This window comes from Acomys russatus, chromosome 1 (genome assembly GCF_903995435.1).
Source record: "Acomys russatus chromosome 1, mAcoRus1.1, whole genome shotgun sequence".
Lineage (NCBI taxonomy): Eukaryota > Metazoa > Chordata > Mammalia > Rodentia > Muridae > Acomys > Acomys russatus.
In genome coordinates this window covers 92,897,767-92,922,306 of record NC_067137.1, presented here as the reverse complement: position 1 = coordinate 92,922,306, position 24,540 = coordinate 92,897,767, and the positions used below count along the sequence as shown (strand labels likewise).

Below are 24,540 nucleotides of genomic sequence, written 5' to 3'. Positions count from 1 at the left end.
AGAAACAGTGATGGAAAGACTGATTATGCAAAATTATAAACACACACACACACACACACACACACACACAGAGAGAGAGAGAGAGAGAGAGAGAGAGAGAGAGACAGACAGACAGACAGAGACAGAGAGACAGAGACAGAAAGAGACACAGAGAGAATATCAATTCAAACACTTGACTTACCTGAGGTTTTCTGAGCTGAACTCTGACTCCAGGAATCGAAGGAACTGGTCCCGCCCCACCTGGTCCTTCAGTATTTCATCAAAAGAGAAGCCCCATCGTTTTACTCGCTGCTGGCTGGGCTCTTTGCTTTGGGGTTGGAGGAGAAAGTTGGAAAAACGATCAATATATATATATATATATATATATTTAAAAGCCTCTGTCTTATTCTCCCTGAAAACTCAGATCTGTTTTTGCCACCACTCGCCACGGGAAACCATCTCAGGTGTAAGCGACAGATTCCACAAGACCCACACAAATTCCGCATGTATACTGATACTTTCACATGCCAGCGGTAACAGGTGGTGAACAGTTTCTGAAAAGGGTCAGCTGGGAAGGCTGTATTTGGTGAGGGTCACCAAAGTGCCCAGCAAGTGACTGCTATGTCCAGGGAACCTATCGCCACCCCTGATCGGGCCCCCCTGGACCACTCCCATCCATTACAGATCCAACTTTGGAGCCATTCGTTTTGCGCTTTTCCTATTACACAGTACATCTCATGGATCCAACCCTACGTCTAAGAACTTGGCTCCCCATCTTTTGCTTCTCCAACGTACCAAGGGGAGCTCAGCCCCTGATTAGACTTGAGTGATGTCCTGTTATAAAGGCACGGATTCAACCAGAACAAGCCAGATTCACTTGCTCAGGAGCAGCGTGCTGCCTTCGCTCATCGCTTTAGCCACTGCACAGTGTTTGTGGTGTCCTAGACTTTGCTCTAATCACTGTACATCTGCCTGATAATGCCTGAGTCTCTACAGCTGCTCTGGGAAGTATGCTAGCGTTGTTTCCGGTTTTCCAGATAGGGAAACTGAGGTCCAGTGATCAGGTAGTGATGGAGTCAAGAACCCAATCGGCTATGTGGCCCCAGAGCACAGCCTTGATCTTCAAGCTCATCTTTGCTCTGCAATCTCACATCCACACAGAAGAAGGGGGGGGGGGCGCGGTTGGTTATAGTCTTCTGGTCCTGAACTCCTTCAGCATCCCTTTTCCCACACAAACCCACTGGCTGGCCCTCCTTGAAACAATAGCTCCCACTTCACAAATCCCATGTGGGAACCTCCCCTTCCTCCCTACCCCCCCTCCCCAATCTGGACTCAAGGTATGGTCTGCAGACCTAGCAGGACCACAGGCCATATCCAAAGTTGCTGAACCAGAAGCTCCAGTTTCACAAGGGTCCCCAGAGACTTCGTCCCAGCAACACCCCATGTAGACAGAGTTTTTTTGTCCTTTTAGAGACAGACAAGCTCTTTATGATCCCTAAGTCAGTACATAAGATCATGGGGCTTTCCTTGTTATAGATTTGCTATACTTTCACATGTCTCTTAGAACAGAAGTGGTGCTTTGAAGTTCTTTAAAAACAGCTAATCCCCGAGAAGCCTGAGCAGGAGAACTTCCTGGATGGGTGGAGCCATTTTATATCCATGCTTTGCAGGCTTGGAGCCACCATCTGCACATGCATTGGGGGCTGGCAAAGTGCTAATGACCTGAACTGAAACTTAAGATGTAAGCAACTAAAGTTTAAACGTAAATAGTCATCTGTAGCTAGTGGCCATGGTACTGGATATGTGGTCTAGATACAAGCCCTTTGAACCCAGTTACCCCTGCACTGACTTGTGTGATTGACAGCAATGGCTTCTGTTTCTATGGCAATGATCAATACATGGTATATATGGGGATCAGGAAGGCTTTCGCATATGGCTTTGCATTTCCAGGCATAGCTCAATAGGGTCATGGTAGAAGGTTAAACCTATTAGGCAAAGCAATAGGAAATCCCTCCACAAATGATCTCTTGCAAAGTATCAGGTTGGGCTTTTTACAATAAGACATGACAAGGGGTCCCGGATTCTCTCTGAAACAAGCCACAAAATCAATCAAATTTGGTAACTTCCCAAGGGATTATAATGACTGTTTGTAGAGACAGTGCCCTGAAGTTGAAACCATCAACAAATTTAAGTCCCAGAGAGCCACAAAAATATCCTTCTTCCAGGGTGATGTTTTGACCTGAGAAAGAGACATCACCAAGTTTCTGCAAATGGGTTGGTGGCAGCTGTACCCGCATAAAAGGCTGTGCCCAGAGACTTGGTGTGGACAGTGACTCAGTCTTTTTCACAGCGGTCTCATGGATGCACAGTTACCACCACTGCCATCACTTTCAGATGACAGGCAGTAAGCCCATGCTCACCCCACCAGATTCCTTGGTGGTGGCAGGCAATCTGGGGGTATGGGGTGCAGGTCAGAAATGTTAGAATACCTCTGTAGGGTTAGAAACAGAGAGAGGATTATCACAGACATTAGAGATGTCCCCAAAGGTAGAAGGCCTTCCTTAGCAGAAATGAGAGGTCTGAAGAAGCAATATACCCTGAGGTAGTCTATCATAGCAATAACAAAGCCTTAACACAATGAGTGGCTTCAAACAACAGAAGGTTTTGGCCTCATAGTTCCAGATGCTGGAACTCAAATCTAAGAGTGTTAGCAGAACCGTGCTTGCTCTGAGGGACTTAAGAGAACAATCTTTCCATATCCTTCCCTCAACTTCTGGTGCTTCAGTTCTTGGTCTGTGGACATACTGATGAGCCTCCTCCTGCATCATCACACCTGTATCTTTCCTGTGTTCCTGGGCCTCTACACAGCATTTCCCCTCCATGTGTGTCTCTGCATCCATTTCTTTTCTTTCAAAGGCACCAGTTAGATTGACAAGGGACCCAGGCTACTCCAGTGTGATCTCAATTTAATTAATTATGTCTAGTACCCTATTTTTAAAAAAAGATTTATTTATTATTTATATAATACTCTGCCTGCATGTGAGCCAGCAGAGAGCACAAGATCTTACTATAGATGGTTGTGAGCCACCATCTGGTTGCTGGGAATTGAACTCAGGACCTCTGGAAGAGCAGCCAGTGCTCTAAATCTCTGAGCCATCTCTCCATCCCTAGTACCCTATTTTTAAATAATGTCAGAGTTTTGGGGTTCTAGGGAGAACAGGGATCTTAAGGTGATCCTGTTCAATGCAGTTCCCTGAGTCTTCTCAGTTACCTGCCATTCCATCCATTTCTGTAACTTACCCTCCATATATGCTCTTATTCCCCATTTGGGATTCTACTCTGCTGAAAGCCTCTTAAATATAACACTCCCTTTCCCTTTTCCCGTCATCACTTGGGTACCTCCAGCACCATCCATTTAAGGTTCAAGAGCAAGTCTGAACCTGAATGTTATCTTCCATTTATAAAATAAGTTATAAAAATGAAATCTCTTGATGTCCTTCCCCACGTGTGATAGCTTTAGTTTCAACTTGACACAATCTAGAATCACCTGAAAAGATAATCTCAATGAGGGATTATGTAGATCAGGTTGGTCACACATGTTTTCCAACAGACCTATCTGGTGGGGGCATTTTTCTCACTTAAGGTTGCCTCCTCCCAAATAACTCTAGCCTGTTTCATAAACTAGCCTACACAGCTACCTAGGATCATGCTCTTACCTGCAGGGCCTATAAATGTGTTGGGAAGGGCAAAGAGCTTTTCTTCCTTTGCTTCTAGTGTCTATTTGAACTCCAGTATAAGACAAAATGTAGATCAATGCTCCATGCTCAAAAGACTGCAGAGATGCATGTGACAGTCTAGACTTAGGCTCCAGGTGTGTCTGTCTCCAATTCCACTCCTTTTTTTGTTCCCTACACTACTATGCCTTCTACTCCACATTCCTCATTTGATGTCTAAACTAAGGCGTGTGGGAAAAAAAATGTAAGCTATCTTCGAAAGACCTGAGTTATGTTATAAGTGAATGTTTGCCCCCTTCCTTAAAATTCACAAGTTGAAATTTTAATTGTCCATGTGATGTATCTGGGGGGCTGGACCCTTATAAGTGATTGGTTCACATCTGGAATCAGTGTTCTTATAAGAAACCCAGAGAGCCCTCTTACCCTTCCACCATATAAGGATACAGCAAGAAACTGGTTGTCAGTGAACCAGTAAGAGCCTCTAATTATATGGTGAATCTGCAAGTGCTTCACTCTGAGACCTTCCAGTCTTCTGGACTGTGAGAAGTAAATCTATGGTGTCAAAGATATGAGGACAAGTCATAGAGGCTTTGCTTGACAAAGTTCCAGAGACCTCCGACTGCCCAGATGATCTTTAGACATCCAGAACAGCTGTTGAGGCTTTGCTTGACAAAATTTCAAAGATCTCCAGCTGAACAACACTGCCCTTAAATATTATGAATGGTCAAGGTGTAATTTTGCCTAAAAACTACTTTAAAATCTTCTTTTTTTCCTAAAACTGTCTTTCTCTCTATTTCTCTCTTTGACTATGAGCCCTAATGAAATTTACACTGGACAACTTTTTCCTACAGAGAATGTTGAGAGAAGGCATCTAGCCAAAGGCTTGAGACAATTAGAGGGTTTTGGCTCTGACCATTGTGAGCAGCCAGGCAGAAACTGCTTGAAAATAAAGTTAGAACTTTGACATAAGAGTACCTGGTTAGATATTGTTAGCTGTAGAAAAGTAAAACTTGTTCTTATAATAAAATAAATCAAAAGTTTCTTTAGAATATGCTTTGAGAGTAATAGAAGGTGGGCTTGGAAGGTCATGCTGTACAGATTACAACAGAGGACCCTTGGCAGTTAGCATAGGCTTCAATAAAGATGAATAAATAGCACACCTGTTGGATTGGGACTGGAAGTAAGTCAAGTTTGTTCTGTGTTAGGTACATTTAGTTTCAAGCTATGTTGCTATGACAATCATGAAAACACATGGCTTTAGCTCAGAGAAATTTATGATTAAACTTTACTGAGTATTGTTTTAAGAAATAATAATCAGATCATGCTGACCATTGCTTGGATATTGATTGATTTTTTTCTATATGCCTTATTGTAGGTTATACAAAACCATTTATATTTCTTTGTTATATTGCTTTCTTGCTCTGTTGATTTTTAAATGCTCTATTGATTGTAAAAGATGAAAAAAACATGATGTAATCAGTAATGAAAAAAATAGAACTTCATTTTAAATAAAGTACTGGCATTGGGTCAAGGAAACAGAGAAGACATCAGAAGAGAAATAAAATTCTCCTGGGCTAGAAGACCTTTCAGTTTGCACCACATTTATGCTTGGGCCTCAATATTTCTTTTCTCTTCTATTCTTCAATCTCTCCTCAAGAATTAGTTACTTTAATTGTTCACCAACAGTTGTTTTCCCTTAACCAGCTGTTCCCTACCTGCTCAATTATCTCTACAGAGGAACCACCAAGACTTTATCTTCTCTGATCTCAAAGCTGGTCTATAGGATTATGGTATTTATAGCCACAACCTTTGTGATTTTTTTTTCAGCCACCATAATGGACTGAGGCAAAAACTGGTACAGAGAGTGGGAGGCTGCCATTACTATATACCTAAAAATGGAAAATGGTGGCAAAGAAAGGAATTTTAAAAGGTTTGCTGAGAATGGATTCATAAAGCTGATTGTGTGTGTGTGTGTGTGTGTGTGTGTGTGTGTGTGTGTGTGTGTTCAGAAACCAAATAGAAAAGCTGAATATAAACCCTTTTAGATAGCACTTAAATATTCTAAACAGAATGTTAATGAATGGCAAAGGCCATGCTGACAAGTCTCAGATGAACAGGAAGTTAGAGGAAGGATGGTTTTTGTTATAAAGAAGTGGCAGAGACTGGCTGAATTGTTTGTGTGTTAGTGATTTGTGGAACATAGAACTTGCAAGTGATGATACCACATTTTTAGCCAAGGAAGTTTCTAAGCCACATATTGAAGAAGAAGCTTGACTCTCCCTGTTTTTTGTTGTTGTTGTTGTTTGTTTGTTTATTATTTATACAGTGCTCTGTCTCCATGTGATCCTGAGTGCCAGAAGAGGGCACCAGATCTTACTATAGATGATTATGAGCCACCAAGTAGTTGGTGGGAATTGAACTCAGGACCTTTGGAAGAGCAGCCAGTGCTCTTAACTTCTGAGCCATCTCTCCAGCCCCCTTCCTAACTGTTTTTAGGAGTACATAAAGAAAGAGGAATAAACTAAAGCTAAACTTGCTAGCCAAAGGGAACTAGAATCTAACAAAAATTGAGAAAATTCTTAGCTTAATCATGTCGCAACAAGAAGCAAACAAAACAAAAAAGAGACTGTGAACGTCATGGCCAAATGACTGATAGAAAGATACAGTAGGACTCAGCCATCCAGACAAAAGCCCAGGGCTATTTTTCGGGACAATAGGAAAATGACATGAGGATGATTCAGTGGTCACTAGGCCTGTGACTCCCATTATAAGCTCAGACTGCCACGCTCCTGGGGATCTGGGGGATGGGTACAGTTTCAATAGGTGCAGGCATCTTTCCAGTTCAAGCAGTCTGGGAATGCCCATGCCTGCTACTTCCAGGCTGGAGTCCCTGCAGAGAGCTTCAGGGTGGACTGTAACCAGTGGAGCTATTGCGACAAACTTCAATGGCAGAGCTGTAGGCTAGTGGTCCAGCCTAGGAAAGCTGCCGACATCCACGGAGTCATGGGTAAGAAACTGCCTCCCAAATGGGCGTGGCAAACCAAACATCAGCCCAGAAAAGCCACAAGCACACAACTCATCTTCAAAGAGCTTTGGAGGTGGGACCCCTATTGCCTCAGCCTGGCTTTGACAGGTACAGGATCAAGACAGAGAGAATTACTCTTTGATGAAAGTTTAAACTTCGCCCTGTTGTATTTAGGCTCACTTGGGACCAGTTTCCCATTTCTTCTCTTATTGGAATGGACACATCTGTCTTCTCCTTCCCATCACTGTTTGTAAACAATGCAGCTTGTTGGTTTCACAGCTGGAAAGGACTTTGGCTGGAGGTGACTGTGTCTTGACTCACCTTTATCTTATTTAGATGATATTTAGATAATACTTTAAAGCTGTGTTAGGGTGAGACCGCTAGTGATACGGGGGAAATTGGATGCTTTTACACACAAGTTTATAAACTGGGGAGCAGGTGTAAAGTGGCATGGATTAAAAGTTTTGTCCCTCTGAAATTTGCCTATTGACATTTTGACCTCCAACATGATGGTATTATGGGCTGGGGCCTTTGGAGGTCACTGAGCTGTGAGTAAGGAGGTTAATGTCCTTATTGATACACCTCAGAGCTCTCACACTGTTGCCACAAGGGAACACAGAGGAAAGATACTCCATAGTGAAGCCAAACCTGTGATCCTTCTGTCTCAGCCTCCTAAGTGATGACATAATAGAGACATGCCACCTTGACCAGACCGCGATCCAGGCCCTCCTCAGCTGATACCAGCCCACTGCTACCATGATATTGCCATTGTCAATTCCCAGAACAAGGAGGGACACATTTGTTTCCTTGTCACACACAGTCTCTTGAACTTTTGCTTGACAGCATGAATGGATTAAGATAAGTTATCAGAAAAATTGTGAAACAAGGCTGGTCCTCTCAGGCAAGCAGATCTAAGGACCCCATCTTGGGGCTGCACTGTGAAGAAACCTTTATTTATTTATTTATCCACCCCAAGAACAATTGGGAGCTTTTGGGTACTCCAATGGGGTGTGGCCTGTCTTGTCTGCATAAAAATTCAAGAGCTTAAACACCCATTCATTGCTTTCTTTCGGTACTGACTATGCCATCTAATATGTGGTCACTCAGATCTGCACTCACAAGGTAGCTTATAGGCTCATCTGAGGGCTGGCCTGGGCTGGGTGTCCAAATGGCTCCTGTGACAGCTGGTACTGGCTGTTGACTAGAGCGACTTCCACAGCATTCCCTCCAGGATGGCAGACAACTTCAAAGGCTTAAGAGCAAGTGTTTAGAAACTACTGGGACTACATATGGATGCCTCTCACTGTGTCACTCTGCCACAGTCTGTTGTCCAGATAAGGTACGAAGGCCAGTATGTATGGGAGAAAAAAGAAGCCTTGTTTTGACAGAAGGATCAGCACATGCACAAGGAAGGAGCTACCAGTGGCCATGACTAGGAGCTGACTGCTTAAAGAAAGGAACTTGAGGAGCCTGAGGAGATGGCTCAGTGGTCAAGAGCACTTGTTGTTGTTATAGGGGACCATGGTTTAGTTCCCAGCACCCATCTGGTGGCTCACAACCATCTGTAATTTCAGTTCCAGGGTATCCAATGTCCTCTTCTGGTCTCCACAGGCACCAAGCAGGCATGTGGTACACATATATCCATCCACACAGGCAAAACACTCACATGCATAAAATAAAATAAGGTAAATCTAATTTTTAAAAGGAGCTTAATTATTCTGCCCAAATAGATGTGTATAGGCAACTCAAGAATAGGCCCTGCCTCAGCGGGTCTGCTTTTGCTAGGCATAGATAAGTAGAAAAAGCCAGGTTCTTCTTAACCACTGCTCACGTGCTTGATACTCAGAAGACAGGAAGCCGCAAACCTGCCCCATGTAGGGAAGAAATGGCTGGCCACCATTCTGCAGTCATGCCAGTTTCATGAGGTCCCGATCTCCGATTAATGTTGCCACCAGAACTATCTGCCTTAGGCCTCCCTAAGACACTCTTCTGGTAATGCCTAGATGAGCTAGCTCTTTCCAGCCATGGTCTGGGAGGCTGACTGCTCCTCAGGACTAATCCCTGGCTGTTACTTTCTTCAACCAAAGCTGATTTCTCAGAACTTGCGTCAGCTGGAGGTTGGCCATGTTTTAAAACAGTAGCCTGCTATCACCCCGCCCCTCCTGTTCTGGTTATACACTTTCTTAGTCTTAGACTTTTGACTCTAATGTCTTATCTGAGGCTGAGAAGGGATCTAAGACCAATTCCACATTGTATTACTTCTTATGCTGTTTTGCACATTGTTTAGTTCTTGTCCCTCACTGGACTACCCCCATCTACCCTGCAGCAGACACAATGTGCTCTTCATTTTTGCGGGGTCCTGGCTTCTCCTCTGATGTCCTCGGGCCTGGAGCTCAAAATAAGTCAGCTTGGATTTCTCTGTAGCCCAGCACAGATGAGCAGGACACTCCCATATCATCCTATTTGCTCACACATGGCTTCTCTTCTGCCATATATCACAAGCCAAGTTCACATAAGGTCTGGGAAGATAGGAGACGCCCGAGGCTCTGAGAAGAGGCACCTGTTGCCTCTGCTGGTAGCTGACGTATTCAGTATTCCTGCTTTTGAAAGGACCTTCGTCACTGGCTACTAGAATTTCCCTGGTTTCCAGTCTTGCCCTAGCGCTTCTCCCTCCCCTCATTTTCCCCACCCCTGTCCTTTGTCTTCCTCTCTCAGACAGTACTCTCATGTCACCTCCTCCCTGGGCACAGCATAACCCTCTCTTTTGTTGGCTGAGTCTGCCACAGCCTTGCCCACAAGACCTGCTCTGGGCCCAGGCGGCTGAACGGCCTTTGCCAAGCAAGGAGGGATTCTGGTGCCAGGTGGTAAGACAGCAGCTTTTGTTAGACTTTTATCCAGCGGATTGTTAAACTCAGAACACAGTGTAAAGTAGGTGCCAACACATATGGGCTGAATTAAGGTGAAACTGAGAAAACACTGACTTTGGCTATTTTCTTAGTCATCTTCGGGCTTTACTGTTCAGACAGGGACCGTCACTAGGCTGAAGTGTGAAGTCAGCACTGATCCCACGCTCTGAATTTTTTTCTGAAAGCCCCATGAGCTGCTGAGTGGGTATGGATGTTCTACCGCGAGAAAAAGTAGGACTTCATTTTCACCTGAGTCTATAGCGCTCTGTTTGGTTGGGTAGGTAAGATTCCGTTGTGCTATCTTTTCTTAGGTTAGACATTAGCTTAGGGTAGAAGCTTGGACAATACAAACAGAACTGGATCACCTACTCTAGGTCAGGTGGGTCTATGTGGAGGATAGAATGCTGAATAGTTTGAGATAAATCAAGTGACAAGGAGGCTGCCATTCCCCCAAATGATCGAATGCTACTTTATCTAGTTAGGGACAAGTGAGAAAATTCTTTTCATCACAGTGAATTAGCTTTGGGCACTTGCTTTTCTTCTTTCCCCAAATATCAGTGATGCAACCTAAGAAGGAATAGCTTACTCTCCTGCTTCTCCTGTACTTTTGAGCACCTACTGTGTGCCAGTTAGAAGACTGGATGCATAAGCAGACCATGGCTTCTCTTTAGAAGTAAACTAAAGAGGGTGTGACATAACAACTGGAGGGGTGGGACACCCATGTCATTCTGCTAGGTCGTAATCATGCTTAGGGAGGCTTGAAGGAGATGGAAAGCTAGCAAGGAGGGGAAGACGGTTCAGAAAGACTGAATCGATAAGACTCTGAAGCTCAGTGACATGGACGTGTTGTTGTTTTAAACGCTAATCATAACATGTAGAGACAAAGACACGTTCTTCAGGGAGGTGGGAAGGTCCAGGCCTTTCAGGAAGGTTTGAAACAAACGAGTGAGACTTGTAACATGCTGGGAGAGGACAGTCTGTGACTACAGCAGAGCTGCCTTGAAGCTCTGAGCAGGCAGGTAAGCGTTAGACAGGAACTTAAGGAAGAAACTCTGAACAAGCAACACATTATGGAAGTAGGTTGCTCAGGAGAGGAGAGGAGAAAATTAGATTCTGATAAAACAAAACAAAACAATGAGACCACAGCATAGTGCCACCACTGATGACAGAGTGACAAGAACATAAAGAGAAAACAAAACAAAACAAAAACCAACAAAACAAAAGAACTCAAAAGCTTCTGAACAATGCAGGGGGGGTCCTCTAAAGAGACTTAATAGTTCTACCCCTGAGTCTCAGGGTTCCTACCAAAATATAAAAGACAGAGAGAAGACAGAGGGGGAGGTGGGGAGAGAGAAGACAGAAACAGAGAATTTTTAAAGAATAAATTTTAAAAACTTTATAAATGTGAATTAATATGTACCTAAATTGTTTAAAAAAAAAAAACAAGAAAGAATAGCATGGCAAATACAGAAGCAACAATTAAAGCAATTAGGAATGGGACAAGGAGGAAAACCCAGAGTTAATAAAAGCTCTAAATTCTTGGATTAAAATGGAAGAGATTGTCCCCTTGTAGTGGTTTCAGTAAGAGATGTCCCCTAGTGTCTCGGGCATTTGAGTACTTGGTCCCCACTTGGTGGTGTCCTTTAGGGAGGCTTAGGATGCCCTCAGGCCTTGTTGGAGGAAGCATGCTGCTGGAGGCAGGCTTTGAGAGTTTAAGGCTGACCCTATTCCCAGTTTTCACTGCTTGAGGTTCAAGATGTGAGCTCTCAGCCTGCTGCTCCAGCCACCATGAGTCCCGCCCACACCTGCCACTTTTCCAGGATGGTGATGGGCTGTGAGCCCTCTGGAACCTTAAGCCCAAATAAACCCCCTTCTATAAGCTGCCTTGTCATGGTGTCTTATCCCAGCAAGGGAAGAGTAACTAATACATCTGGCCACATCAGAAACAGGATCTTAAAAGTAGATGTCTATTTGCACACTACTCTCTTAGTGTTGATAGAAATGTAGGTTCAGGATGTTGGTTTAAAATACATCACGTTAGCATGTGCTCTGGGACAAGTGCATTGTTGGAAGGCAGAGGGCAACTGCTTTCAATTACACACATGCCCTGTTATGCATTAGTGATCTTTTAAACTTAAAAAAAAAAAAAAAAAAAAAGGAAAATATAACTATGATTAGAATAGAAATTAGAATTTGAAGAGGCAATGCAAAAGTTGATTAGAAAAACCAAACATTGGGGAAAAGAAAAGAAATAAAAGAGGAGGAGAAGTCAAAGCAAATGGGATTTTTATATCCCCAAATCTAAGCGAAGCTACTGCTTGGGGAAAGCGGGAAAGCACAGGTGACTAGAAAGCCACAGGAGAATGAATTTCAGATAACTGCACGGAAACCCTCAGTTAAGTATTTCTACACCAGTGAAGAAACAGAAACCCAAATGAGATTTAGTTTAACTGACTGGATTTAAGAAGATAGAAAGATTGTTAATGCCAGGGCTGGCAAGGATGGCCACCTTTAAACTGGAGGCGTGGGAAAGGGGTTCAGTTTTATTTAGGAAAATATGGCACACAAACTAACATTAAAACATGAATTCCATTTCAAGTAATTCTATGTACACAGGCATGGTGGTGCATGCCTTTAATCACAGCACTCAGGGAGGCAGAGGCAGGTGGGTCACTGTGAGTTCAAGACCAGCCTGGTCTACAAAGCAAGTCCAGGACAGCCAGGACTACACAGAGAAACTCTGTCTCAAAAAAAAAAAAAAAAAAAAAAAAAAAAAAAAAATCAAGTAATTCTACTTTTGAAAAATTTATAGTAAAAAACTAATTAGACTTAGGTATAGGGATGTTATTTGAATTGTTGTTTATATTACAGAAAAAGACATGAGTTAAATAGTTATGGCCTGGGGATTGGTTAAATAAATTTTACTTCATTCATGCCAGGGGATATTATACAGATATTAAAAAGGATAAGGTAGATTTGTATGTGTTTATATATTGCTAATTAAAATAGCATGCATATATGTATATATAATGAACATAATTACATTAGAGATGAGAATATTTTTTATGTATAAAAATTTAAAGAGATAGTCACTAATTAAGAGCCTCTCAAATGTTCTGAGTACATGGCATCCTTCTCAGTAAGTTTTACAGTATCCTGGAGCCCAAAGAAACACCCAACAGTTTTGTTTATCGAAGGTTTGGGCCAGTCAACATAACATGTGCTTGTATCCTAGCAACTTAGCAACTATGTGAAATGCACATACATTGAAGGAAAAAACAAGTCTTAGTTTCATTCTTGACCCCTCTCCTGGCTAGTTCTCATGTCAACGTGACACAAGTTAGCGTTATCTGGTAGGAGGGGCCTGCAACTGAGAAACCGTATCCATAGATTGGGCGGTAGGCAAGCCTGTAAGGCATTTTCTTAACCAGTGGTTGACGTGAGAGGGTCCAGCCCATTATGGATGGAGCCACCCCTGGTCTGGTGGTCCTGGGCTCTAGAAGAAAGCAGCCTGAGAAAGACATGTGGAGCAAGCCAGTAAGCAGCACTCCTCCATGGCTTCTGCATCAGCTCCTGCCTCCAGGTCCTGCCCTGACTTCTCTGGAAGTGTAAATTGAGTAATCACCCAGAGTTGCTTTTGGTTTCATATGTGGTGATGTTTCATCTATCAATATTGATCATAACTAAGATAATCTCTATGTGCATATGATGTTACAACACTGCACATTTTCTCAAACTGACCGAGCAGGATCGTGGCTACCTTCATTTCCTAGTCTTTGCTGATTTTTCTTTTTTTCATGCAGCATAGCTTTTAGGTCACAAAACTCTGAAAAACTTGGAATTGCCAAGATGCGACCATAATAAGGGGCCTGATCCTTACACTGAATCAACCTAAGCCAGCGTGTGCAACAGATGTCCTCAGAGTTTCTGTCCAGGGTGCACTCTACCCTGGGAGTCCCCTCGGTGCCCTGGCACCCTGCCACAGTGTGAGGATCAGGGCATCAGACACTTCCTGGAAGGGAGGTTGGAGGGAGGGAGGAGTTTTCTTCTTTATGTACACCAGGATAGGCTAAGCTTTTTATAGTGGGTATCTAGGACTTTTACTAAAGAAGAAAGACAACACTGGACTCACGGAAAATGAAAGGAGATGAAATCTGTGGGAGGAGATAAAGGAACGCCACACAGAATTGTCCCCATGTGTCCAGGAATTTTGACTGTGCCCAGGTTCTCCTCAGCTGTTATGTCAACACCCTTGCTTCCCTCCTAGGGCAGAACCAAGTGCTGATGAAACTACTGGCTCCTGTGACCTCAGGAGACCAGTGTGAGGCCCTCTAGCCCCCCACAGTCCTCTGTCTGGGCTCCAGGCTTGGTGCTGCTGCATTCCTACTGTGTGCCCTTGGGCAGGCTCACCAGCTCTGCCTCTGTCTCCTCATCTGCTCCACAGTGAGAGTAGTGTTCACAGTTGACAGATGGTGGCGGGGGGCAGGGGGGGCATGTTGATGGAAAGTGCCGTGTGACAGGGACAGTCCAGAGAGGGGGTAGCTAGTATTGCTGCTACCTGAGAGGAAGGAGACAGGTTGAGGCGGTAGCCAGAGCTAGGGAATAGTGAGGAGCTGTGTCAGCTGCCGCGATGTACAGAGAGGACTCACATACAAACCAGAGCTGCAAGGAGCAAGAAGATTGAGCAAGCGTATGTGAGCATGGAGGGCACTCAAGCCTTTCCTCTTCTAGTCTTACCCAAATTAAAACAAGGAAAGAAGTAATTGCATGAGATTATGGATTTCCTCCCAACACTCCTCCCCCTCCCAAACCTTATTTATTTATTTATTTATTTATTACCTATTCTCTATGTCCCATAAGGTGACATCATCGCTGATCCAAGGATTTGATGGCTCTGCTGGCGTTATGAAGGGGTCATACTCCACATACTGCTCTGTGTAAGCGATTAAGCTGTAGAGGAAACAAGGCAAAGAAGAAGTGACTTCCTAGGGAAACGCTCAGTTTCTGTCCCACACCATCATCAGCCGTGTTCACGGGAGAAAACCCACTCCCACTCCTGACTAGCTCCACCGTGCTCAGCTGCCCTGTTCCCTTCCTGTTACTGACACGGCAGTTTAGCTCTGTTGCCATAGGTTTTCCAGTACACACACCAATGTCCTTTCCCAACATTTGACTCTTTCCCAGAACCTCGGCGCCTCTCCGCCTGCTTCCGGCAGCTTTACTAATACAGAGGTCACAACCCCCAAAGGCTATGGATTTCAGAAAGCAGTAGAGATCACAGTTCTACCACAATTCCCAAGCAAATGATTCACTTCCTGTACAGACTTTTAAGCCCCACCTGACCATGAGTTCATACACGGTTAGTCTCAAAAACAACTTAGTTTTTCTAGCTATAATTACAATCTCATATTTATGACTAGCTAATATGCATATAGAAAATAGAAAAAAGGGTAGGTGTGTGTGTGTGTACATATGCATACACACAAATAAATACCTGTGCATATGTAATGAGCTCAGTGAACCTGTCTATCACACGATACTAAATTATCATATAGGGCAGGCAGAGAGCACCCCTCCCCCATCTTTTCCATAGACGCGTCTGCCCTGTATCTTTTGCCTCTTCCAGCACTGGACTATATGCTTCTAAAGCATATGCATTTATGACTGTTCTTGATTTATCATTTTAGATAAGGATTTAGCTTCTATTCACCAGCACCTTAGCACCCCAACTCCCTGCCTTTGGAGGAACTCCCAGATGAGTTCATCCAACCATTGTTGTTAAATCAGTGTCCATATTATTAAACTGGGAATAAAATGGTCAGCTGCTCAGCTAACAGTGTCTTGCTCCTTTTCAATGTTTTAGCAAATCTGTAAACATCTAGAAATAGATTCTTCCCACATCTTGTATCAGATACTCCATCAGGAATTCCCTGCCTCCAGATGGTGTCCTCCCCCACAGCCCATAGGCCCCTCACTTCTGTCTGGACTGCTGGGCCCCTGGCCCTGACATAAAACCATCCCTTGGGACTCTCTTCACTTTTATGCCGGGTCCTTCTGCCACAGATCCCATTTCCGGCTCTTGATGTTACTCTTTAGCTGTGGTGAAGCACATCGTTTAGTGGCTTTCTAACAAAGGTTCTTGAGAGCTAAAATATTTAAGTTCTTGAGGTTGAAAACTGCCCCTGTCGATCTCCATCTTTGACCCCGTAGGTCACCATGTTACAAGTCACCCTCCTTCAGAATTTTGAAGATGTTGCTCTACATCTCCGGTGTCCAGTGTCCCTACTGAAAACTCTGGGTCTGTGCGGCCTGTTGTTACTTTGTCAGTTTCTCTGTATGTGGATTTCGAGTGTTCTCTTTATTGCTAAAGTGCTCTGCAATTTCAATGTGGCCCTTCACCTGTTGTTTTTACTCATTATACCAAGAATAAGGTGAATTGAAATTAACATCCAAAAGCCTGAACTATGAGTCCCATTTTTCTTTTAGCATTTCACTTCTTTGTTTGACTGTCTTTTGACCTATCGAGATCTGTTTTTAAAATGTAGATGGACACATTCTTGAGACTTTGCTCTTATCATAGTACCAAGTTTTTTGTCTTATCAATGAAATATCCTCTCATATATCAAAGGTCACTAATTTTTCATATTTTTTATGTTTCTTCTATTGGTTGAGGGTTTTTTTTTCTCTCTAAATCCCTTCCTTCTGTTTGAATATGTAAATTATATGTAAATGATGCCCCTTCAGTCTGGGGCTTTCTTTGAGGATCTGGAGAAGTCTTTGGATATCCATCTGTACTGAAGTGTCAAATACCCAAACCTGCTAGGAGGTTGAGTGTGCCTGTAGACAGAGTTGGTAACTGGTAGGCATCCTGGGCAGGTCATAGGCAGCCTGCTTTTCATTTTATTAGAGCTCTAAAATACAGAGCTAGAATCTCTCCTCTGAGAACATTTATTTTTCTCTGAGCGCATGTCAGCGAGCCATTTCTGCAAGTTCCACATGGTAAATGTTCTGAGGCTTTGTGGACCAGATAGCATTGATCTCAGCTCTTCCACTGTTACAATGACGGGAGGGGTAGAGCTCCCCACCCCTAGAAACTCCATAGCTCAGTAAATAGAACTTCTGTTTATCTCAGATCTTCCACTGTTACAATGACGGGTGGGAAGCACCACTCCTCCTCAAACCAGAAGCCCCATAGTTCAGTAAATAGACCGTCTACTGACTCCTTTGTCTTCTCTTGGCCTCAGTGACGTCAAATGTATGTGAGTTCTGAGGTTATGTGTCTCACTTCCTCCAGAGAATAGAGTGAGACTGTTTTCTGGTGGTGGTGGTGGTAGAAGGTAGAAGTGGTGGTGGTGGTGGGTGGTATAAAATGCTGGGAACCAGTTGTGTGCAATCCCAGCACTGGGGAGAATAGGCAGAAGATTGTGAATTGGAGGCTAGCCTGGGCTATTTTGAGAGAAGCTATTGCAAAACCAACCATACAAGCAAAGATCATAAGGAATAACATATATATTCATTACCCAATTAAAAAATTCAGATATTTACAAGTAGAGAAGTGAAGGCCTATGGATTATGTTTCTCAAGTTCATAGATCTTTCTTTCTCAGGAAAATGTCATTAATCAGTCAATTTGTTAAGTCTGAGTTTATGACAGATGAAGGGTCCATTCCTTCCCGGGCACTGGGCAGGCGTTAGGTTCTGATCAGGCACTGTTAAAAATCACGGTCAGTAGCAATCAGACCCTTTATAAGTTCATTTTGTAGGCTTACACTAAAGCTGGGGCAACCTGACTTCATAATTAGCAGCTGTGGACATGTCTTTGGGACCCTGAGCAAAAGGACTGAGTCTAACAGGCAGCTTGACTACTCTGTCATACCAGCACTCCCCAGCTTTCGCCCTCTAGAGGAAATGGTGCAGAAGGCAGGAGACAATCACCTGCAGAAGGGTGTGGGTAGAGACAAAAGGTTCATGCCTTGGGAATGGTGGCCTATGCTGCGCTCCATTGTCACTGTCATCATTCTCCTGGCCCCTGTTGATTCACCCAGGTCCAGCCACCTGCACTGGGTTGGGCCCCTGTGCTTTCTCTGAAGCTGCAGGGAATGGAGCTTAGCACACGTCTGTAATAAGAGACCCCGAAGCTTCACCAAGAGGGGACAGAGCCAGTAGTGCCTGAGGACTCTGAAAGATGCTCGAGGCCCTCGCCCCTCCTGAGCTTATAGAGCATGCCCTGCGAGCCCCACACCCAACTCTGAAGGAAGCACCTTTTTGCATTCTAGGAACTAATATATTCTCTTTTGCTGGACTCTAGGAAAGTTGGGGTTGCTTTGCTTTGAAATCTACCAAATATCCTTGGAGTGGGGATGAAAGTGATGGGCATATGACAAGCAAGCTCAGCAAGGCAGCGTTTTCAGCATTGACTAGGGGGAAGGCACTCGGTGCCCCAGAACATGAGCCTCCTGGTGGGGTACAGGTCACAAGACCAATGGGCTCTGCTCAGGAAGCCCAAGGCAAAGAAAAGGCCAGGCATGCAATGGAGGAGGCAGCGGTGGTCGATGTGCAGTACTCTTTGTATCCAAAGTCAATACTAACGACCACAAAAAGACTCGGGGACTGGCATCAAAAGCAAAGAGGGAAATAAAATCACAGACATATAAAGAGCTTTGTAGGATGCCTGGTGTAGTTGCACACAAACAGCGACGGTCCATTAGGTACATGGACGCAACGGGCACAAAAACAGAATCAAAGGAGTTGGGAGATAGAAAGTAAATATAAGAAATCCGGCGGAAGTCTGTTCAGAACAAAGTGTCATTTAGCACTTTAAAAATTTTTGGCCCCTTACCCATGACTCCTGGTGGCTCTCACGCCATCAGAAGAGGTTAGCCTGTTGAGTTCTGGCACACATGCTGCCTGCCACTGCTAGAGGCCTTGGACTGGCTCTTGGGTAGAGGTGTGGGACTGGCTGATTTGTCTGTCTATCTGTCTCATCTTCCTGAGTAGGTGTTACCATGGTGGCTCCTCTGTGGCCAGCCTGTCCTTAAGTATAGTCTTCACCACCCGATGAGGTCATCAGGCCCCACTGCATCACAGGACGACGCTGGCACAGAGCTAACTGTAAAGATATCTTCTTGCCTTTCCCCCCCTCTGTCAATACAGACGCTCATGAATCACAGGCTGGTCTTGAACTCACTATGTAGCCGAGGATGGCCTCAAACATCTGATCTTCCTGCCTCTATCTCCTGGGTGCCAGGATTGCAGATGTGCATCATGACACCTGGCGGATGAATGCTGGGGATCCATCTATGCTAGGCTAGCACTCTACCAAGTGAGCTATATGCAGAGCTATCCTGCTAGGCAGCTTCTAATTATATCCACCTTTCAAGAGGGCGAAGTAGTTATTGATTCAGGTTGTAATTAGGACCCACCTTGATATAGTTGGAGAGGAAGGACATAATAAAAGGGACTTCAGAAAATGTCCAGTCCACCTATTTGAAAAGGCTTGGGGGCAAGTTTTAGATTTCATCCCCCACCCTGCCTTCTTCCTTAACAGAAAGATTCACAATTTCTTCATGAATTATGTGATATGATACATTAAAAAAAAGATAGATAAGCCAGAGAAAGACTGAGTGCAGTCTACCACAGTGAAACAACACACAGGAGGGAGTCCCTAAGACTACTTCCTTGCCCAGCACACATGTGTGGATTTGGGCTTATAAAGCAGAGCTGTTGAAAAGGCAGTGACATTGGTAATTGCTGCAGGAAGAGGTCCCCTGAGGTCTGGCCTGCAGCTGTGGACAGCATCACTGCAGAGAAGACCAGGCGTGGCATCTGACGCACTGTGCCTGGGTGTCTTTAGTCTCTGCTTCAGAACTACCCTAAGATGTGTCAAAGCATTCATGTAGCCAGAGCCTCTGAAGGAGCAGGAGACCCAGGTGCAAGGGGCTGCAGAGGGGTCATGGTCGCTCCCTTCCTTGGGTGTGTGCAGTTTCTAAACAGTGATGCTCTAAAGGAAAGAGGGACAGAAAGGTCCTGATGGGACAGGGACACAGAGCCCGTTTGCAGGCCTGGAGGAAGGAGGTAATCTTTTCCAAGTGGGAGGAGGTGGGGGAGGGGAGAGACTAGAAAGAATCCCTTCGCTCCAGTTTACCCAGAGATGCAGTACTCAAGAAGGAAACAGGTCGACGGAAGATGAATTTAGGCCCTCACAAGGGAGAGTGGATGCTTGGCCACATCTCCCGACCCCTTTTCTTCCATAGGCAACAGATTCTAGATTTTGGTCTAGATAGGGGGACCTTGGCTATCAGGTGACTTCTTGCCACTTCTTTTCTATCGCTTAAGATGGGCTGAGAGAGAGGCGGTAGAGGACCCCACGGCTTCTCAAACCACATGAAAGCAAAGCTGTAATGACTTCTTTGGCCTCCTTTTCTCCCTCCCCTGAATTTATCATTAGACATTAAGTTCACAGACTTCTATCACCCTAGCAGATTTTTAATAGAGCCTTGGGGTATCTGGTTCCTTGCTGTCTTATAGGGTTTCATTAATTACATTTCATGATCACCGAGGGTCAGGAGGCAGAGGAGGAACCAGCATCCAATTTTAGGGAGCAGCAGCAATCTCAGAGATGGGCAAGCAAGATGATGTTAAAAAAAATCAATTTAGCAGTCAGCTGTGACACAGTAACGACTCCCAGGAACGGAGTAAGGGTGAGCCGAGTACAGCAGCAGGCATAAAAGTGGGACAACTTGATCTTTCTATGTGCGGGTGCTGTGTCGGGGCCCGAGGCAGTACCTCAGGGTGCTGTGGTGGCCCATGGCATTGCCAGGCTTGGGGAGAAGTCTCTGGGGACAAAGTTCAGCGATGCCAGGGAACTGGAAACTGAGATGTGGAGTTCTGTGGTCTCAAAGCAGCTGCTAGCAATGAAAGGCTTGGGTGGGTGGATTAAAATAGAGATGTGCCTTGGTCAGCAGCCTATGGGGGCAGGTAGGACTTTTGAGAGATAGAGCCTAGCAGAGGGAATTATGGTCATTGGGATTATGTGCCCTTGAAGAAGGTCTGGTGCTCCTCTCCTCTCCCCTCCTTTTCTTTCCCCTCCCCTCCTTTTCTTTCCCCTCCCCTCTCCTCTCCCTTCCCCTCTCTTCCCCTCCCCTCCTCTCTCCTCCCATCCCCTCCCTTCCCCTCCCCTCCTTTCTCCCCTCCCCTGTCTCCTCCCCTCCTTTCTTCCCTCCCCTCTCCCCCACCCTTCTCATGCTCTCTTTTCTCATTCCTCCCCTCTCATGTCCCCCCTCTTCCCCCTCCCATTTGCAGCCACCAGCTTTGCTCTGCTATGCCCTTCCCACTTGACAGTCCACCTTGGCTCAGGCCCACAGTGACGGGGCTCAATGGCCATGGACGGAGATCTCTGAGCTGTGAGCTCAAACACAATTTCCTTCTTTTCGGAATTTTGTCACAGTAACAGGCAGGCGACTAACACAAAGGTCTCTTCAGAGTCTCCAGGGGAAGGACACTTCATGCCTCAGAGTTCACTGTCATTAAGAAGAACATAGCTCCCAGGAAAGAGCTTTTACACTGGCTTCAGGACAGGGGTTCTCAACCTTCCTAATCGAGCGACCCTTTAAAATAATTCCTTCAAGTTGTGATGACCCCACAAACATAAAATTAGTTCATTGCTACATAACAACTGTAATTTTGCTACTGTTATGATGACTCATAATGCAAATATCTGATATACAAGATATCTGACATGTGACCCTTTGGGGGTTGTGAGCCACAGGCTGAGAACCACTATTTTAGGATCAGGGCCATTGTGATTTCGCCCTCTGCTGTGGCTTTAAAAACCAGGCTGTGGTCCCCTAGCCTTCTGATCTATAGTCTGGCCTTGTGACCTGGTTTCTGCATCTTCTGCTTTTGTCTTGTACTCTTGTTGTTTCAGTGTGAGTGACAGCAAACTAGCCGGCTTGAGAATGAGAGTCCATGGAACAGGCAGCACAATCGCCCTGTGGAGGGCCCCCTACACTGTCAGAAGCCACACCCACAAGGCAGACAGAGCTTCCTTTTCAGTCCACAGCAGTAACCACCCATGTGGCTTAGCCCATGCACCCAGGTGGGGAATAGTCACATGAGAAAGAGCGAATGCCCACTGGGTAATACCTCCTTGTGTAGATTTGCTTCCAGCAACTTCAGTTACTCATGATAAGCCGGGAACAAATCATCCATAGCTTTAAAATCACATGCTGAGTATATACCTGAGCAGTGTGTTAAAATCTTCAGCCAAGACATGAATTTTGGCCAATGTGCCCATGCTATATATACTACCTTCCTATTAGTCACTTAATTTGCTGTGGATTATCAGACTCACTGTTGTGGTATTGCAGGGCTGGTGTTCAACTAACACTTATTTTGCTGAGTACTGCCTCAATTGCACCAAGTGGTGATGCGGGTAATCCAGACTTATCAAAGAAAAGATGTAAAGTACACAAGTGCGTGAGAGTTACAAAAGAGGTTGCATTTATGTTGCTGATATGCACTGCTATGATTGTCCTATTTTATCATTATTTTTATTATTAATCTCTAAACTATGTGGGCATAGGAGAAAATATATACTGTATGTAGCATTTGGTAGTAGTTGGCCTTCTCTGGGGAAGAACGTATCCACAGTGGGCAGTAGTTTTAAGTCTGATTTGGAGGTTCCTTGTCAGCCACAGATGACAGGTGCACCTTGTCTGTTCCAGCCTGGGAAGAGATGATGCACATTTAAAGAGGGGATTTTACCCATGGTGCACACTGTTAATCCCAGCCCTTGGGAGGCAGAGGCAGGAGGATCTCTGTGAGTTTGAGACCAGCCTGGTCTACAGAGTGAGTTCCAGGACAGCTGGGGCTATACAGAGTATCCCTGCTGAAATCAGCAAAATGAATGAATGAATGAACGCATGAAAGCAAACCAACATGTAAGAATCTGAATCAAGGACTCAAGGAACTCTGAGGCCATTTTGTAGGAAGCTGTGTGTGGCGTTTCCTAAGACCAGGAACTTAATTTGAAGGAGTTTAAAAGCAAAATAGAAGAGCACTAGCTCGAGTTATCCAGAAAAGTGAACCAAAAGGCAATGCTCTTTCTTTAGGAAGGCAAGTGTGTGAGCCATGTTTAAGGAACATGTTCATTTACAATAGCTAAGATAAAAAGCGTAGTGTTGAGTGGCACTTACTTGAAAACTTGATCTGTATACACAGGGATTTGTATTTCTGAATCAAGAATAGGGTTACACATTTAGGTAGTGCAAGAAGCATCCTAGGAGACACACTGACGCTGACGTGTCAGGGACATTTAAACACTGTTGGGGACAATGGACAGAATATTTAAACCTGAAATGATCTGAGAAAATCTAAAGAGCCAGTCCTCTCATACATGACACCTCTCTCCTGGCAGACAAGAGGCTGCCTTGTGCGGAAGGTAGAAAGGAGCTTCAGCGCTAGCCTTGGGCAGCCTGCAGGGCTGCCTGAGTGAGAGTCAGAGAAAGGAGTGAGAGAGGGCGGGGAAGAACCATATTAACACAAAACTGTCATGTTCAAGGCCAGCCTCCCTCCTCCTTGGAGCATCATCCACGCAGTTCGTTTCATCTCATATACCTGAATTTTGGTCTCGTCAAAAGTACTGTTAATCACCGCGCTGGAAAATTACTAGTCCTTCCTGTTCACTGTGGGGCAACCTGAGGGCCAAGGACTGGAGCCAGTCCTCCAGCATGCATGCTCTCACTCACTTAACCCAGAGGGATAGCCACAAATTCTATCTCCTCTGTTAAAGAAGTGAACGCACAGAGGGATGGAGCTACTGGCTTCATTGAGAACACAGGTAATGGCCGGGGCAGGATTCAAGCCTCCTGTAGCAGGCTCCAGACATGCCCCAATGACTGCTGGGTCTTTACAGCTGGCTGCAGGTTTTAACCCCATCTAATCCTTGCTTTTTTCAGAATGTTCTTAGGCAACTAAGTGAAAAAAAAATGGCAGGGACCTTTCCTCAAGGGGAACACAATTCTAATTACCACTTATCACCTGGAGCCGGCCCAGGGAAACCAGATCCAGAATGGGGCTGTGTGGATCACCCTGGAGAGCTCAGTTTTCACCTCTGGCCAGCTGCCAGTACCCACCTCCCCAGGCCCTCCTGGCAGAAGCCTGCAGCTGACAGGCTAGGCTTGGTCGGCTTTATCTCAGGCAAACACCCGGCTGCTCTCTCTCTCTCTCTCTCTCTCTCTCTGCTCTCTCTCTGCTCTCTCTGGGAGTTTGCTTGTGGCTCTAATGAAAACCCTCACGTCCTTCATGTTGAAGAGTTGTCAGTTAACTGCTGTGGGGGGAGGGTAGGGATGGGTGGGGGTGGGGGTGGGGGGGCATCGATAAAATCCAGCCTCTGCTGGGGTTGGACGCCTGGAAGTTTCCAGCTGGGGAGTTGTGGTTGGAATCACCCACCGTTGTGAGTGCCTCTCAAGTGTAATTAGATGTACCAGCTGGGGCTCCTCCCAGACAGTAAGTAAACAAACAAACAATGGGGCCTGCCAGACTCTCTTCCTTTGCTCCAGCCCCTCCTGGGACCTATCACCTACCACATTCAGACTGGTATCTCACCGTGAGTACTTCAGGCTTCTCCCCATACCCCAGAGATAAGACAAAACTGAAATTCAGAGCCCTTCTGAGGGGAGTTATCAAGCCTCCGGGAGCTGCAGTGGCATCGCCAGAGCCCCAGACACCAGATCAGCCCACTTGAAGCTCAAGGGACAACTTGCTGGGGTGGGGGTCTCCCTTGCAACCACTGAGTCCATCCCTAGGGTTGGAGTTGGGGAATTTCCACTGCTTCCCCTCTGTTCTGGCCTCAGTACACTGACCTTGCTGCACGTGAACCTGATGAAAGGTGTTCT

General features: G+C 45.1%; 1 protein-coding gene across 1 annotated transcript in view; it reads right to left on the bottom strand.

Moving 5' to 3' along the window:
• The window catches only part of Rgs6 (regulator of G protein signaling 6), a 524,737-nt gene that overhangs the window by 53,650 nt on the left and 446,547 nt on the right, over positions 1-24,540 (bottom strand). The window contains exons 13-14 of the mRNA XM_051148667.1: positions 14,484-14,594; positions 182-307 (exon numbers count right to left, since the gene is read on the bottom strand). Of these exons, the coding sequence (XP_051004624.1) occupies positions 182-307; positions 14,484-14,594 (237 nt within the window). The remainder of the gene's footprint in view (positions 1-181; positions 308-14,483; positions 14,595-24,540) is intronic.